This window comes from Ambystoma mexicanum, chromosome 8, assembly GCF_040938575.1.
Source record: "Ambystoma mexicanum isolate Mex_15411 chromosome 8, UKY_AmexF1_1, whole genome shotgun sequence".
NCBI classification, from domain to species: Eukaryota; Metazoa; Chordata; class Amphibia; order Caudata; family Ambystomatidae; genus Ambystoma; species Ambystoma mexicanum.
This window is the reverse complement of record NC_090929.1, coordinates 735,354,343-735,370,727: the sequence shown is the minus strand read 5'-3', so window position 1 is coordinate 735,370,727 and position 16,385 is coordinate 735,354,343. Positions and strand designations below refer to the sequence as shown.

At 48.9% G+C, this 16,385-nt stretch overlaps 1 protein-coding gene across 4 annotated transcripts in view; it reads right to left on the bottom strand.

The window, feature by feature from the left end:
* Positions 1 to 16,385, bottom strand: part of ZFAND4 (zinc finger AN1-type containing 4) — a 445,788-nt gene that overhangs the window by 223,879 nt on the left and 205,524 nt on the right. For all 4 annotated transcript variants that reach the window (XM_069610549.1, XM_069610550.1, XM_069610552.1 and 1 more), the window contains 2 exons: positions 10,649 to 10,724; positions 10,426 to 10,493 (listed from right to left, as the gene is read on the bottom strand). In XM_069610549.1, coding sequence (XP_069466650.1) covers positions 10,426 to 10,493; positions 10,649 to 10,724 — 144 coding nt within the window. The remainder of the gene's footprint in view (positions 1 to 10,425; positions 10,494 to 10,648; positions 10,725 to 16,385) is intronic.

Below are 16,385 nucleotides of genomic sequence, written 5' to 3'. Positions count from 1 at the left end.
TCCGACCTCTGGATGGAGAACCTGACCCCCCTCCCGTGAGAGCAGATCGTCTCGGTAGGGAAGACGACGTGGAGGGCAGATGGACAAGTCGAGAAGGTCCGGGTACCACGTCCTCCGAGCCCACGCCGGAGCAATGAGGATCATCCGGGAACCGAACTTCCGTAACCTCCGCAGCACTTGCGGGATGACGGGGACTGGAGGAAACGCGTACAGCAGCGGGAACGACCACTCCACCACGAACGCGTCTCCTAAGGCTCCTTTTGGAGGAAATTCCCGCGAGCAAAACCTTTCGCACTTCCGGTTGACACTGGAGGCGAAGAGATCCACTTGAGGGGTCCCCCAAAGGGCGAAGATCTCCAGGAGAATCTCCTGAGCCAACTCCCACTCGTGAGAGATCGTGCTCTGCCTGCTCAGAGCGTCCGCCGTCACGTTTTCGTCTCCGGCCAGATGAACTGCCGAGATCGAAACTTCCTGCTGGATGGCCCAGAACTCGAGCTGCATCGCCTCCCTGCACAGAGGAAGTGACCCTGCCCCCCCCCTTTTTGTTGAGGTAGTGCATGGCCACTGTGTTGTCCGTCAGGATCAGGACACTCTTTCCTTGCACAGTCGGCAGAAAAGCCTTCAGGGCTAGCCTGACGGCCCTCAGCTCCAACAGATTGATTTGGAGTCTGGACTCCGACGGAGACCAACGACCGCTGACTGTCAGCCCGTTGGCATGAGCTCCCCAACCCGTGAGGGATGCATCCGTCACGATAGTCACCTCCGGCCAGGGAAGCCAAAATGGAGCCCCCTTCATCAAGTTGCCTTCGACGGCCCACCACAGAAGGTCCTGGGCGACCGAGGGCAGCACCTGGACCGGGTCCGACATCCTGCCGGAGGACTGCGACCATTGCGTCTTGAGCGCCCACTGCAAAGATCTCATCCGCAGGCGAGCCTCTGGCACCAGAAGAATGCAGGATGCCATGAGGCCGAGCAACCTCAAGAACTCGAACGCTGGGAGCGTCCGGGCATGCTGAAACTTGTGCACCATCTGCTGAATGTGAAGAGCCCTGACCTGGGGAGGAAAACACTGCCTCAGGGACGTGTCGTGCACTGCTCCGATGTGCTGGAGCCGCTGTGTTGGCGTCAAATGGGACTTCTTTAAATTGAGGGAGAAGCCCAGCCTGTGAAGGGAGCGGCAGGTGACGGACAGATGATCCAGGACTTGCTCGGGAGAGCTCCCCCTGATCAACCAATCGTCCAGGTAGGGGTAGACGTGAATCCCCCCTTGGCCTGAGATGCGCTGCCACCACCACGATGAGCTTGGTGAAAACCCTCGGGGCGGAGGTCAATCCGAACGGCAGGACCCGAAACTGAAAGTGCGAGTCGCCAACCGCGAACCTCAGGTACTTCTTGTGCTTGGGATGGATCGGCACATGGAAGTAAGCATCCTTGAGGTCGAGTGACACCAACCAGTCCTGAAGCTGAAGGGCCTGGAGGACTTGAGAGAGAGTAACCATCTTGAACTTGTCCTTCCTGAGGAGTTTGTTCAAACCGCGCCAGTCCATGATGGGTCTCAATCCCCAGTCTTTCTTCGAAATCAAAAAATAAGGGGAATACCATCCCTTGTTCCTCTCAGCTACAGGCACCAGTTCTATGGCGCCTTTCTCCAGCAGGGCTTGAATTTCCTGCGCAAGGAGCGGATCCGGACTCTGCAAAGAGAGGTTCCCCGGTGGATTGTCGCGAGGCCTGTGCCGAAAGGGAAGACAGTAGCCGTGGGTTATGATCTCCAGAACCCACACATCTGAAGTAATGGCATGCCACTCTACAAGATGCTGCGCCACCCTTCCCCCAACCGGCGAACCATGGGACATGGCCTCATGACTGAGTGGGAGCGGCCGCGGCGTTACCTGAGGGCAAAGAGGCAACTTCCCGAGCGGCCTTGGCACCACGGGTACCCTGTCGTCCACCTCTGGTACCCCTGCGTTGGCCTCTTTGACTGCCAGCTCCTCTCGCTTTACTGAAGGACGAGTAATAACGAAAGGAACCACCCCTCCACTGCTGTCCCCTAGGACGAAAAGGCAGAGGTTGGCGAACTGCAGCGCCCAACCACTTCGCTGCAGCTTTCGAGGTCTGCAACCTCTCAAGGCTCTCGTCAGCCTTGCTGCCAAAAAGGTGTTCACCGTCAAAGGGCATGTTGAGGAGCCGAGACTGTACATCAGAAGCAAACCCCGACTTCCGCAACCACGCAAACCTGCGTATCACGGTGCTCGCCGCCATGGACCTACTGACGCATTCAGCTAAGTCCAAACCCGACTGAACGGACTCACACATGGCATCCTTACCATCCTGGACCATAGCAAGGAAACCATCCCGTTCGTCCCCTTTGGGAATATGTTCAGCCGCTAACGCAACACAGTTCCACAGAGTGTGAGTGAAACGAGACAAGGCACAAATGGAGTTGGCCGCCTGAAGCGCCATACCACCCGAAGAAAACACTTTCTTCGCCCAGCCATCAAAACGTTTGTCGGCCCTATCAGGAGGGATGGTAGGGTACGACGCCTGCTTTGCCGGGGCCGTGGCCGCCTGCACCACCAAACTCTCCGGAGTGGGGTGCCTGGTCAAGTAGCAGGGGTCGCTACTGGCTGGACGGTATTTCCGCGACAAGGATCTGCCCACCGCCAGGAGACTCTCCGGAGCAGTCGAAGCCGCCGCCACCCTTCTCTGTAAAGCCATATGGAACGGCAGTACCGGATCAGTTGGGGGACCAACATCAAGGATGTCCGTCAGATCATCCTGCACAAACTCCCCTGGGGGAGCAGACCATCCCAAGTACTCAGAAACCCTAGCCATAAGGCGCCGGTACGAGGAATCGGCATGAAAGCCAGGCTCAGGCCTACAAAACTCCACCTCCGGAGAGGTGTCCAGTCCACTGGCATCATGCAGTGACTGTCTCAAATCGTCAAACTGACTATGGCCCGAGACAATTTCATCTGAAACCTGACTAGGAACCAGGCCATCAGAATCCTCATCCGCCTCTGAAATATAGTCCAGGTGGCGAAAAGAAGGCACCGAGAGTGCTTGCTCTTAACCAGAGCCTTCCTAGGGGTCCTCCCGTGCCACGGGGTACCTCCGACACGAAAGGCGTCGATGGCGTCAAGCGAATCGGCGCCGGCGTCGAGAGAACCGGCATCGGCGCCGAGGAAATCGGCGTCGACGTCAGACGCAGCGCCTCCAGCATCGGCGGCGTCGACACAGCCCTCGAGGCCGGAGCCTACGAGCGTGTCCCTCGACGACCTGAGCGTCGACGGCTTAGACGACTTCCTCGGAGCCGGAGCCTCGAGAAAGCCTGTCGACGCCCTTGACGCATCAGACGTCAATGTATTCCTCGAAGACCTCACAGGTGCACACGGTCTTGAACGCGTCGAGGACCGGGACCTGGAACGGGTACGTCGAGAACGAGTCTCCTTGTCCGAACGGGACCTCTCCCGTGACTCGTGCCGACCACTCTTGCGAGCGATGTCTCTCGACCTCACACGACCGACCCCACTCGGGGGCGCGGACGGCTTAGTACCCTGCGACTTAAGAATCGCCAGCATTTTCTTCCCGAAGGAAGCCCATTCCTCCGGCGTCGCACGGCTGGTGGGGTAAGCGACGTGCCGGGCAGAGTCCTCCAAAGAGGACCTGGAAGACGACCGGTGTCGGCGCTTCCGAGAATGCCTCGAAGAGTCTGAGGAGTGGCGAGACCGACTCCTAGAAGGAGACCCACGAGACTTCCGACGATGACGCGGAGAGTCACCCCTCGAATCATCCGTCGAAAGCCCCGCAGACTTCGACTTCCTAGGCTTGGACACCCGACCTACCGACAACTTCTTCTTACGTTCGCGTAAGGCTTTGGACGTGAGCGACTGGCAGTCGATACAGTCATCCGTGTCGTGGGCCTCCCCGAGGCACCAGAGGCAGGCGTCGTGCGAGTCCGTCACCGACATCTTGGACCCACACTCCCCACACTTCTTGAAACCCGGACGCGGGGTCGAAGACGAAGTAGAAGACATCTTCACACGAAGGATTTTTACAAAAACGAACAGGTTCGAAGAACAGAACTCTAAAGAGTCGAGGCGTGAACCGAGAATCACGAAGCAACACGTTCGCGGAAAAAAACAGAACTGAGGCTACGGGCGTCATGCGTCCTACTTATCACATCGGATGACGTCGGAGGAGGTCCTCGACGACGGCGCATCGACGTCATCGACGCAGGACGCAGAAAAAAGTTTCCAGAGCAGCACAGCTGTGGTGATTACATGTCATAGATATGGAATACGTCGGAGGACCCAATCCCCTCGAAGCCCAATTTGTGGAGGAAGTGGCAAGTGATCGAAAGATGTTCCTGAGCTTGTTTTGGAGAACTTGCTCTGATCAACCAGTCGTCCAGGTAGGGGTAGATGTGAATACCCACTCTCCTGAGACTCACTGCCACAATTGACAACAGTTTGGTGAAAACCCTCGGGGCGGAGGTCAACCCGAATGGCAGAACCCGAAACTGATAATGAGAGTTGCCAATCGTGAACCTCAGGTACTTTCTGTGCTTTGGATGGATTGGCACACGAAAGCAAGCGTCCTGAAGGTCCAATGATACCAACCAATCTTGGAGTTGGAGAGCCTGAAGGATCTGAGAATGAGTGCATCTTGAACTTGTCCTTCCTGAGGAACTTGTTCAAGTTTCTTAAGTCCAAGATGGGTCTAAGTCCTCCGTCCTTTTTTGGGATGAGAAAATATGGGGAGTACCAACCCCTGTTCTATGGCACCTTTCTCTAGCAGGGTTAAAATTTCCTGCAACAGGAGCGGGTCTGGAGTTTTTACGGAGTTGGCTCCCAGTGGATGATTCTGAGGCCTTTTTTGGAAGGGGAGACAGTAACCTTGAGCTACTGCTTCCAGTGCCCAAGCATCTGAGGTAATGCCTGGCCATTCCTTCAGATGCTGAGAGATCCTGCCTCCCACTGGTGTTTTGTGCAACAAGGTCTCAGAGGGATATGGAGACGGCTGCAGGAGTGGCTGAGGGTACAGATGCCGCTCCTGAGGCTGATTTTGCACCTCTTCCTCATGCTCCACGAGGGAAGTTTCTTTTGCCCCTTTGAGAAGCCTGTCCTCTTCCTCTACCAAACGAGGAGTAGTAACGAAAAGAACGACCACTCCAGGAAGATGAGCCGGAATAGGGTTTTAGAGGCTGGCGCATGGAGCCACTAAGCGTTTTAGCTGCCGCTTTCTAGGTCTGAAGTTTTTCTAGGCTTTCATCAGCCTTACTGCCAAACAGCCTCGAGCCATCAAAGGGCATGTTGAGGAGTCTGGCTTGCACGTCTGGTGCAAACCCCGACTTCCTAAACCACGCAAATCTGCCTAGCACAATGCTTGCAGCCATGGATCTGCTGATACTATCAGCAGTACCAAGTCCAGACTGGAGACATTCCCCCATTGCCTCCTTCCTGTCTTTGATTATATTCAGGAAGCCTTCCCTTTCCTCGCCTTCCGGAATATGCTCAGCCGCCGCCGAAATACAGTCCCACAGGGTATGGGTAAACCTGGCCAGGGTACAGGTGACATTTGTCGATTTAAGGGCCATACTGCCTGAAGTGAAAACTTTACGTGCCCAGGCATCACCTTTATCCTCTCTATCTGGAGGGATAGTGGGATATGCAGTTTGCTTTGATGTGGATGCTGCCTGAACAACTAGACTTTCTGGAGTCGGATACCTGTTATTCAGGATCCGTACCAGCTGGTCTGTATTTCTTGGGGAAATTACTACTGCAGCAGCAATGCTCTCAGGCTTTTCCCAGTTTTTCTCCACCCTCCACTGAAGAGCCCTGTGAAAGGGGAGAACTGGATCTTTTTGAGGACCTCTGACAATTATATCCGTCATGTCATCTTGTTCAAAAACGGGTGAACTGTTACCCCAACCCAAATACTCAATTACTCTGGTCATAAGACAAAATAATTCTGGGGAGGTGTCAATTCCACTGGCAGAATGTAGAGTGTCACTCAGGTCTCTCATTTTGGACTCTTGATCAATGAGTTCCTCAGGAACTTGTTTTGTGCCATATGAAACTCCAAAGGGAGTAACTTCCTATTCCTCCGAGCCAGATTCCTCATAAATTGAGGACATGGACTTAAAGTCTGACCTGGGCAACGGAGTAAATCTTCTTTCTTCCTCTATTATACGCGTCGAAGAAATAGAAAAATCCTGCGAAGTTGTCGAAGGAATCTTCGATGACTTCGATACAGGCGTCGAGGTTATATTTGGTTTCGATGCCAAAACGGTCGATGGCATCGATGAAGTCGTCGAAGCCTTCGACGACTTATGTTTTTTATATGGCACCGGAGAGGTGCTCGACTCTCGAAGAGTCCTCGACGACTTGTCGTCGACTCGAGTTTCTCGAGTATCCTCGACACTACCGGTTTTTACCAAGGTAGTCTTAGACTTCCCTTTGTTGTCCAATGGAGCGACCTTAGGGGTATGGCTCTTCCGAGGTTCATTTGAGGGGGTCGGGGCCGCATTCTCAAATACCTCTATCATCTTTTTACGAAATTCTTCCCATTTTCTGGGAGAATCCGATTTTGTCGACATCGAATTTCTTCGGTCGACTCGGAAGATGAGGGAGATCTATGTCTCCTCTTCATTTTTTTGGTCGAGGAAGGAGAGTGTTTCGATCTACTCCTAGATCGAGATCTCTTTGAATGCCTATGGTGATCCGATTCCTTCAAATCAGTCGCTTTCTTATGAGACTTCCCTCCCCACCGACAGTTTACCTCTCCTCTCACGAAGAGCTTTCTCGGTCATGGATTGGCAGGAACCACAGTCGTCGGTCCGGTGACTGGAACCGAGACGCCAGAGACATACTCGGTGGGGATCCGTGATCGACATTTTTTCGATCCACAATCTACACACTTCTTGAACCCAGTCTTGGGTGTCGAAGAAGACATTTTCTTCACAGAAAATCTCAAGCGCGCCGTTCGATAGCGAAGCGATCGGAAAAACGGAACTGAAGCAACGGGCGTGGCTCGAGCTATTTATACCATCGGTGACGTCGACAGAGTACGGAGTCCGTCGAGGGACAATCGACGCCACGACCTCGAGCACAGCGCCCTCTGCCGAGAATTATTTTTTCCGAAGCAGCGAAGCTGGAGATAACTATTTATCATAAAATGAGGAATACATGGGAGGACACAATCCATTCGAAATGGAATACGTCGGAGGACCCAATCCCCTCGAAACAGACGCCACTTTGGAGTTCCTGGTCTGGATCTCTCACAACTTTGAAATCCATTGCGAGGACCTTGAAAATAAATGTCACAGTGGTCAAATATTTGCATATGGAACCTACCGGAAATAGTCAGGGATGGCGGCCATAAAGACACAGTCCTACAGATCTTTGTCAACCTCCTGGGGGACGGAAAGGTAGTCCTAGATAGGGTAAACAGAACAGGTCCTAAAAGACTTGAACAGGGAGCACACACAAGGGACATGCTGGCGGTGCTATCGAGCCAACCTCAAAAAGAACAAATCCTCTGTGAGGCACGCCAGACGGAACCCATCACCTACAATGGGGTGGAAATTCAGCTGTTCCAGGATTTAGCCCTATCCACCATCCAGAGCCACAGATGGGGCTGGTAGCCAGAGCCCTTACAGTGCACCAGATTATATATAAATGGACCTTCCCCTTTGGCCTCTTATTCACGTGGAATGGGCGCTAACACATGATCACCACATGTGAGGAGGGCCTACACAAATTGAACTTGATCGAGGAAGATGCTGGACCCAACACCTCGAGAGGTGGAGGAGCGTATACAAAAAAAAAAAATAAAAATAGATGATACGGGAACGGTCCCAATTCTGTAGGACAGCCCAGAAACAGGCACCCAGGCCCCAGCCCAAGGATAGAGGTCACCGGGAGGAACCCCAACCCTCGGCATTGGGATAGGTACAAAATGATACTGAACATCCCACTCATAACCACAGCGCAGGGGACTTGGACTTGGGAGGGGTGGAGTGTTGGGGTGGGGATCGGAGGGGATACGGGTGTGGGTGGTGGGATACCGCGGCAGCGTAGAAAAGCTGGGCTGCGGGTAGGCAATTCAACACCATTGAGACTTATGGGTACGCCAATTCAAATGTTTGACTCTCAAAGTTAGGGGACTAAATCCCCGGTCAAGCGGCCGAAAGTGGAAAGGTGCCTTCAACAGAAGCAGCTAGACCGAGTGGTTTTCCAGGTGACCCATATCCGCAAGCAAGACAAGCATAGGCTTAAACTGCGACACTAGCCCCATATATGCCAGGCCAATGCTTGGTGGAAGAAGCAGGGGGTCCTCATCACCAAACGCGCTGACTCAGCTATCCGAGTCCTAAGCATGAAGGCTGACAATCGGGGGAGATACCAGTTTCTCAAAATACGGAGGGGACCTTCAGTACATACCATAGCAACCATGTATGACCCGAACACAGGACAAGACTGATTTCTCAGGACAGCACTTTCAGACTTTGAGACATTCAGGGAAGAGGAGAAGATACTAATGGGTGACTTCAACCTGGCATGGACCCGGTGAGGGATAGAAGCACAGGTCCACACCATGTGCAGCCCGCGCAGGCCCTCTGCACAAAAATGGACCACCTGGCTTTGCGCAATGCATAGCCAACACTCAAAGAGACGGACAAGGGCTTTACCTTCTACTCCCATGTGCACTGGTACCGCATCGATTATATCTGGTCTGCCGCCACCCTGCAGGGTAAAATTTGGGAATTGCACATGGGCGCCATCCACCTCTCGGATCATGCCCCCTTCCCCCCCTGTTAACAATGGACTTGCCGGTGGCAAGGCAGGGCCTTTGGAACTGACCGTTTCCCAAAGAGATTTTAGCTGAACAGGTGCTGCGGAAAGCCATTTAGACCAAAATGAGGACTTTACATTTTACACATCCTGGAAATTGTGGTGTGGACCGTCTGGGACACCTTCTAGCAACCATTTGGGGACACCCAATAGAGATGCACACAGCAAGGGCGAAACAAACTAAAGCGTTGGAAACAGACTTGGACTAGAACTTCAAGGCGGTAATGCGCAAAATGGAAACAGACAAGGGTATGACACGCCGCAGAAGATACCGGGGCCTCCGGGATAAGTTGCTAAACGCTGAAAAGGCAGAGCAAGGACTGCTACGCCTTCGGCAAAGATACTACATCAAGGGGAACAAGGCCAACAGACTCCGAGCGCACCAGCTGAAGCAACAGGCGACGTCACAGGTAATCCAGGGCATCTCAACTTCCCGGAGGACTAGAAGGAACTCATGGTGGCAACAAGTAAGACAGACACAAGTGATCACAGTTCGAGGGTGTTTATTGAATAATGAATGCTGTATGCAGGTTAGAAAAACGCCCAATATAAACCTAAATCTAAGATGGGAGCAAGCGTCAACCATCAAATGAAAAATAAGTCAGTCCTAATGGTGTTGTGTCAAATAAAAAGGGCCTATACTAAGAAACCCATTGCCACACCTTAAACCTAATACCAAAATAAAAAAGTGTGGGATAAAGAAAAATAAACATAAAAGTGTTCTCAAATAACACGTCAGAATGCTGTAGCCTGGGTCTCCCTTCCCCACGTTTATAGCGCAGGGTAAGGTGGGATTGTGGAGCACAGCACACTCTGGGGGAAGAATATGGCGCCTCCCTGTCAGAGCCACCACCCCATACCTCACACCACCCAACAGCCATCACCTCCCATGTGATCCACACTCAGAATACCACCTGCAGGATCGATCAGGTACCAGCTGCCTTCCCCTGTTCACATGGGAGAAGGCTTTAGGCTGGGGATCATTGATGACTCTGCAGGATTCATCACAGTTCCCAATATGGTTATTCCAAACAATAACTATGTTATGCAAGACCTGGAGTCTCAGAAATAATTACTGGTGGGTTGATCTACAAAACTCACACATCCCTCATCATAAATCACTCCAGGAGATTCCTCTTGGGGACCACAGAATCTACAAAGCCCTGCTAACATAACCATCACTTTAAAAGTAACGACGATTAGGAGGTGCTTTCAGTTTTATGATTTACAGGTTGGTGATTTGTATAGTGCCAACTGAGTTTGCAGCCGCTTAGTTGCCTCAAAGTGCAGGAAATTAAATCTATAGAAAACAAAATAATACAACACATCTTTCACATGCTTTAGATACAATTCAAATGTGCAAGTGCAACGTAAGGGAGGTAGGTAAGAGCAAAGGGTGGGGAAGTGTGCTATAGGGTCAGGAAAACGGCAAGGGAAAAAGGCCTGTGTCAACAACAGATAGTAAAGCAAAACCAAGAAAGTTTCAGGATTTGGAGAGGAGGATTAAGGTGGTTGAGAGGAACGGGAGCTACAGATAATGTATATATAGATTTTGTCAACTGACACATACCTCGTCTAGTATTAATAGGCCCACCCCGCATAGCCAATACCAATTTCAAAGTGCATCCTTCGGAAATGCTGGAAGGGAAAAAAAAAAACAAAGAAAAGTAAATTTTCTGTACATTTAAAACAACATATGATATTTTATTTGTAACGCGCTCGTACACAAGTGTTTCAGAGCGCGAGAACATAATGTAATAACATCACATAATGCCACATATTTTTGGACTTACTTGTAATCATTCAAGCAATAGTCATCCTCCAGTTCCAAGTTATTCCAAATTAGGTGTTGCTGGGAGACCGGAATACCTTCAAGAAACAATTGTGGATGACAAACGTAACATGTAAACAAACTTGTTGACCCCAAAATAAACATTCTTTAATACAGAAGATAAACGCACATTAAGGATAAACCGCAGTATAGGACAGTCAAAAGCAGCAATTTCTGTAGGTATAGCTTTTTTAGTCCATATATGTTACCCTTGGTTTCAAGACATTGTAGGTTACACAAAGGGACAATTGGTTTTAGCTGCCTGACAGCAGTAACTACGTACTCAAGTAACAAAGCACCTGACTGAACTTTAAGTTACTCCTTCCTAAGGTCAAACCCTCTGAGATCTAAAATACAACGTTCTGCATTTGACCGACATCGACGTTCACGGCCCTATTTGTTTTCGTGGACTTGAGGTTCAGTGATTTGGGAATTAAAATGGTCCTTTTCGTGTACTTTGTTTTGTCAGTTACACTCAACTTCTCTATCGCAATAATACTGCACATACAAACATTTTTATACCTGTATGCCCCCAAATGTAGGGAGACTATATTTTCAAAACTATAACCGAGGACATGTGGCAAACTACAAAGCATGGTTGCGATTTGGGAGACACTATCCAAAAGATTGATAAAAAAAAAGAAAAAGCAACAAACAACTGCACTAGCCTGTCACCCTCACCTGTCAGGAGCCCCACCTCGTTCGACCAACTACGGATAGAGAGCTATCAAGTTGGCACAGATGCGTGGTAAATAGCTCAACCATGCCAGGTTTCAACTTTCCATACTAGGAATAGTCAACATGATTTTTAAATGTTGAAGACAAGATTACAAATTCCAGCGTGCAAAGAGTAAAACCGGAATAGATAAGTGACCGGTACCTTACCCAAGCACCTCTGAACAGGGCCTCCCTGCTTTACTTCCCTCACAGCAGGGACATTTGTTCGTGCAGATAGCAGTGATTGTCTATAACCAGACCGTTTTGAGCTTGTCCAACCCAGGCCAGTTGATCAAATCACAGTGAGGCAGCACAGTAGTTAGTTTAAAGGACTGTTGACACTGGCAGTTAGGGGCATAACAAGAAAGCGGCGGTTGGAAGTTCATCCGTTCCTTTTTTTTGAAAACTGCAACATGCTTTATTTGCAGAGAAGGGCCAGGACCGCCACTCAAAACCTGGAATAATCATGGCAATCTAGACAGTCGGTTCACGCTAGCAAAACTTTACAAAATCGGTGCATCTAATCACATTGTGCAAGACTGTCCCTATTGGGATGCAATGCCTTCCATCCAGCAATAGTATGGTAAGAGCAATTGCTTCTATATTACTGGCGCTGCATTGATCTGGTCATAAATGTTGAACAGGCCTACAATGGATTGTTTACACCTTTTGCCTCCAAACAATAGGACAGTAAATACCAAAATAAAACATTTCCAAATAAGGTTATGAAATGCGTACTTTAACAAAATCTGTTAAAAACAAAAGACCCCTCAAAAAAATAAATCAACCCAGACCCAATACATTGATCCAGAACAACAACATGTTTGTCAACATGTTGATACCTTAGACTTATTGGTGAGTTTTTGTGATCTTGTGGCCACTTCCTTAGGCAGAGATTAAATGAAAAAACGGAACAACATTACAGCTTAACCAGCCCCTTCTGGTATGCCTTATCAGGGTCCATCGGTTTATCTGAACTGTAGTTTCTTCAGAGGCATGCATTTCAACTGTTAAAACTCCCCACACGTGCTATGACTGCAGTGTGTTTTAAGTGGGGCAGGGATGAGGGGAATTAAAGAAATGGAAAGAAAAGATGGAACCCCATCTTGTTCGTGTGTTCTCAGGAAGGCATGGGATAGAGTTAGTCATGGAATGGGCAGACATGCTGAAGATCGGGATTCGTCGGGCAGCAGGTCTGACCCTTTGCAAGAGCAGGGGTAGCACAATCATTCACATATCAGCAGGAAGGGAGAAGGCAACAACCACCCAGTCATGTGTTTAGTCTTCACCACAACTATGAAGAAAGGGCAGGACGATATGAAAGGCTCTCACAGGCCTTTCAGAAGCTTATGGGGCTGGGGCTGTTTGAGGGCTGACAGGGATGGGTTGGAATGAGTCCAGCAACAAGCCATCCTTGCCTTAGAAAGACTGGTGGGGCTGATGCACTTTTTCAGTCAAGGGACTGACCTGATAAATGCACCAAACTTCAACTGGACTGCACATATGACAGACCCTATCCCACCACTTCCTGAAAACATTCGAACAGGGTGCGTTTCCTTTCTTTTGTCATTTTCTTCAGTTTTACCTCACCCTTGTCACACAACAGTGGGGCACGCAAAACTTGAATAATTGCAGGGGGCAGTGGGGGAGTTTGAACATCTGAAATACACACCTCTCAGAAGAAGCTACCAATTAGGTATACATATGCGCAAAAAAAAGGAATTTCAGATGGGGCTGGTTAAACCGCAATGTTTTTTGAATGCTTAATTTAATCTCTGCCTGAGGCAGTAGTCCCAAAATCACAAAAGCTCGTAAATAAATGCCATTTAGCCTAATTAAGGATCTACTTGTTTTGGATCAACACTTTCTAGACTTTCTCTTGGTTAACACGACACAAAGAAAGTGAACTTGGTCACTTTTACGTACTGGCAAAGCCAGAAACCAGCCCTGGGAGAATCACTTACATTACCTTTTTTTTTAAGCAACAAAGCATAGCCGGAAAGTGAAGAGAAACTGCCTTCACCAAACAAATAAAATCCACTACCAACACAAATATACATTATTTTTTGTTATTTTCTATTGTCAGTTAATAAAAACCTTTAACAAATTCAATCGATAATCAGTAATCTGCCTATAAAAAAAAGTGATTGCGACAAAAAAATATAGCATTACGAATCACACAAAAACAAAACACTTAATAAGTAATGGTTAATTCAGACACGATTTGTTGGTTATCCAATTAGTTCAGTGACTTGATAAAACCTAAAACAGCAATCATGTTCTATGTAGAATTGCCCTTCAAACATCTAGTCCAAAAGTACACTATGCCAATAGACACTAATGGATTAAATAGACAATTTTTTGTGTTAAAAGAAAAAAGGACAAAAAAAACAATTAAATGTCCCAGGGTTTCAATCGCTTTCAAATCATTACAAAACCGACAGAATGCTTGATTAAAGGATAGTTCCGGGACTTTTTTTTTTTTTTTTAATTGTCCCTACGGTTCGGCCATGTGTTTTTAAGCATAAATCGGTAGATCGTAGAAAACTTTCCTATGGACCTTACCCGACTTTTCGTCCATTAACGCACTCGAAATCAGCCACCATTTTCTGATAATCCTATCATTTCCCCCCATCGACCTGGCTCACCTGCTTTTGCGGCACTAAATCAAATCCCCCGCCCCTGAAACAGACTTTATCAAAACATTCATATTCCCCGCCTCTATCCGTGACGTGACTGTGCTGCGTAGGCAAACGCGCCCAGGCGTCTTCTACGCGACTCCACACAGAACCCGGAAATCAACACAGATCAGCTCACAACACAGCGCGCCACAATTGGGAATATGAAACTGTACTTTTAAATCAAACCGCAAGATTGTAAATTTGGTAAAGTACATTTATTTGACATCAAATGTTTAGAGAATATTCAGCGATTTGCATTTTTCTTTGCTCACGTTCCAAAAAGTTCGTTTTGAGGCACGCGATGTTCCTTTGCTGTACACAGGGTCTTAGATCATCTCACAATACAGCGCCACAATTCGGAATATGAAACTGTGGGTTAAAAGCAAACGGCAAGATTGTACATTTGGCAAAGTACATTTATTGGACATCAAATGTTTAGAGAATATTCAGCGATTTGCATTTTTCTTTGCTCTCGATCCAAAATAGTTTGTCTTGAGGCAAGCAATGTTCGTGTGCAGTACACAGGGTGTTGGTTTACGATAAAATAAGCTCTTCGGTCGCACTGATAATCGCATGGCTGTTCCAACAACGAGGCACTAGGCCACCACAACTGTCTGTATGTTGCATCTAGCCGTTAGTACCGCGTAAGGGCATACTTGTACTTGGCGATCGTCCCATAAAATGGTCAGGGTGTAGACAAGACACAGGAAGACTCGTGAATGGAGACACACTTATGTGGATTGCAGGGGGCCGTCCAGCGTGAGGGGGGATGCTTGGCAGGAGACACAGGGACTGGAGGTAGACATGGGAACAACAACCCATGCTCTATAGACCACTTTGAAGTGTACATGGTCTTTGGCACCTCTTGGCCTTTATCGCTCCCTGACAGCTCCACTTGCCAGCACAAGTACCCCGGTGCAAACTGCCTTTGATAGGGCGGGGGGAGGGGTGGATTGGGGCGGTGGTCGTGCAAACAAGACTCGTTTGCCGCAGGGCCTCACCAAGGAGAGGCCATCTAATTGCATGTAAGAGGCAGGCTGCAGGATCTAGTACATGGAAGGCAGGGGGGTGAGTTTATAAATACCTCACCCTCTCAGGAGAATATATGGGTGCAGTTCACCCTGGAGACCCTGGATGCCTAGGCAGTTAGTCAGCAGCAGGCTGGCCGGTGGTGGCAAGACGGCACGGGCCAGAGGGGGTCATCTCTGTACCCGGTGCCCAAAAGGATGATTTATTATGATCAACCATATGGATTATTTACCTATAACCATGTTTTGTATCAATAAAATCCAACGGCCTTCCTTTTATTGCCAACGCTTGAACAAAGTGGTGTGGTAAGTATTTTTGGGGGAGGAGGCAAGGCCGGGAGGCTTGATGCCAACCCGCAAAATAACATATGTATGTCTGCTGCATATGGGTTCAACGGTTATGTGGATTGAAGGTGGGCGGCCAGCGTGAGGGAGGATGCTGGCCGGAGACATGTGGTGTGACAAGACAAGGCACAGGAAGACTATTCAATGGAGACACACTAGATTCATTTAAAAAATCAAAACAACCATTGTTAAAATATATGTTGGGTTTTATTTTAGATCTTAATTTCAATTGAACATAAATAATAAACATTACACATTGTAAAGTTCCGGTTGCAGCACATCCAGGGAAAATCCGCGGTATTGTCCACTGTCGCTGGGGAAATGTTGTCTAATGGCAAGTACCGCACAGGCAGGTATTACTCTCCAAACGCGGTGTCCGAGCCTCCCGTGAAGCCACCAAGTGAAGCAACGATAGCCCACCAGCCTGTACCACCTGTGAAAATGAAAGATGCAAACTGTATTAAAATGACAAAACTTTCTTATCACTGTCGATTCAGGTAAAAAATGTCATTCTGATTTGAAAAAAATTCTATCTAGAAAATGCACAATATGGAACCAATTTACATGCATTCGAATGATATGTAGATGTAATTTTATATGTGGGAGACGACCATGACATAGTAGTGGCATCATAACCAGAGTATACTTACTCGTTACTCGGATTACGCGGACGAACAGTGCCGCGAAGTTCGTGCATAAGCACCATCATCATCATCCTCAACACGGTCCGTGAGAGGCAGGCTTCCCTGAACTCTGGCAGCTCGGTGATGCATTGCGGACTTGGCTCGCCTTCCGAAATGTAGGCCAAGCACCCGGAATTTTCACGGCAGCAGCAGTTCTCCTCCTCAGTTGGCATTAGCTCGCACCGATTGCACGTGCACCAGGTGGAGACGCCGTCCATGCGACATGGTCCAGGCTCTTCATCCGT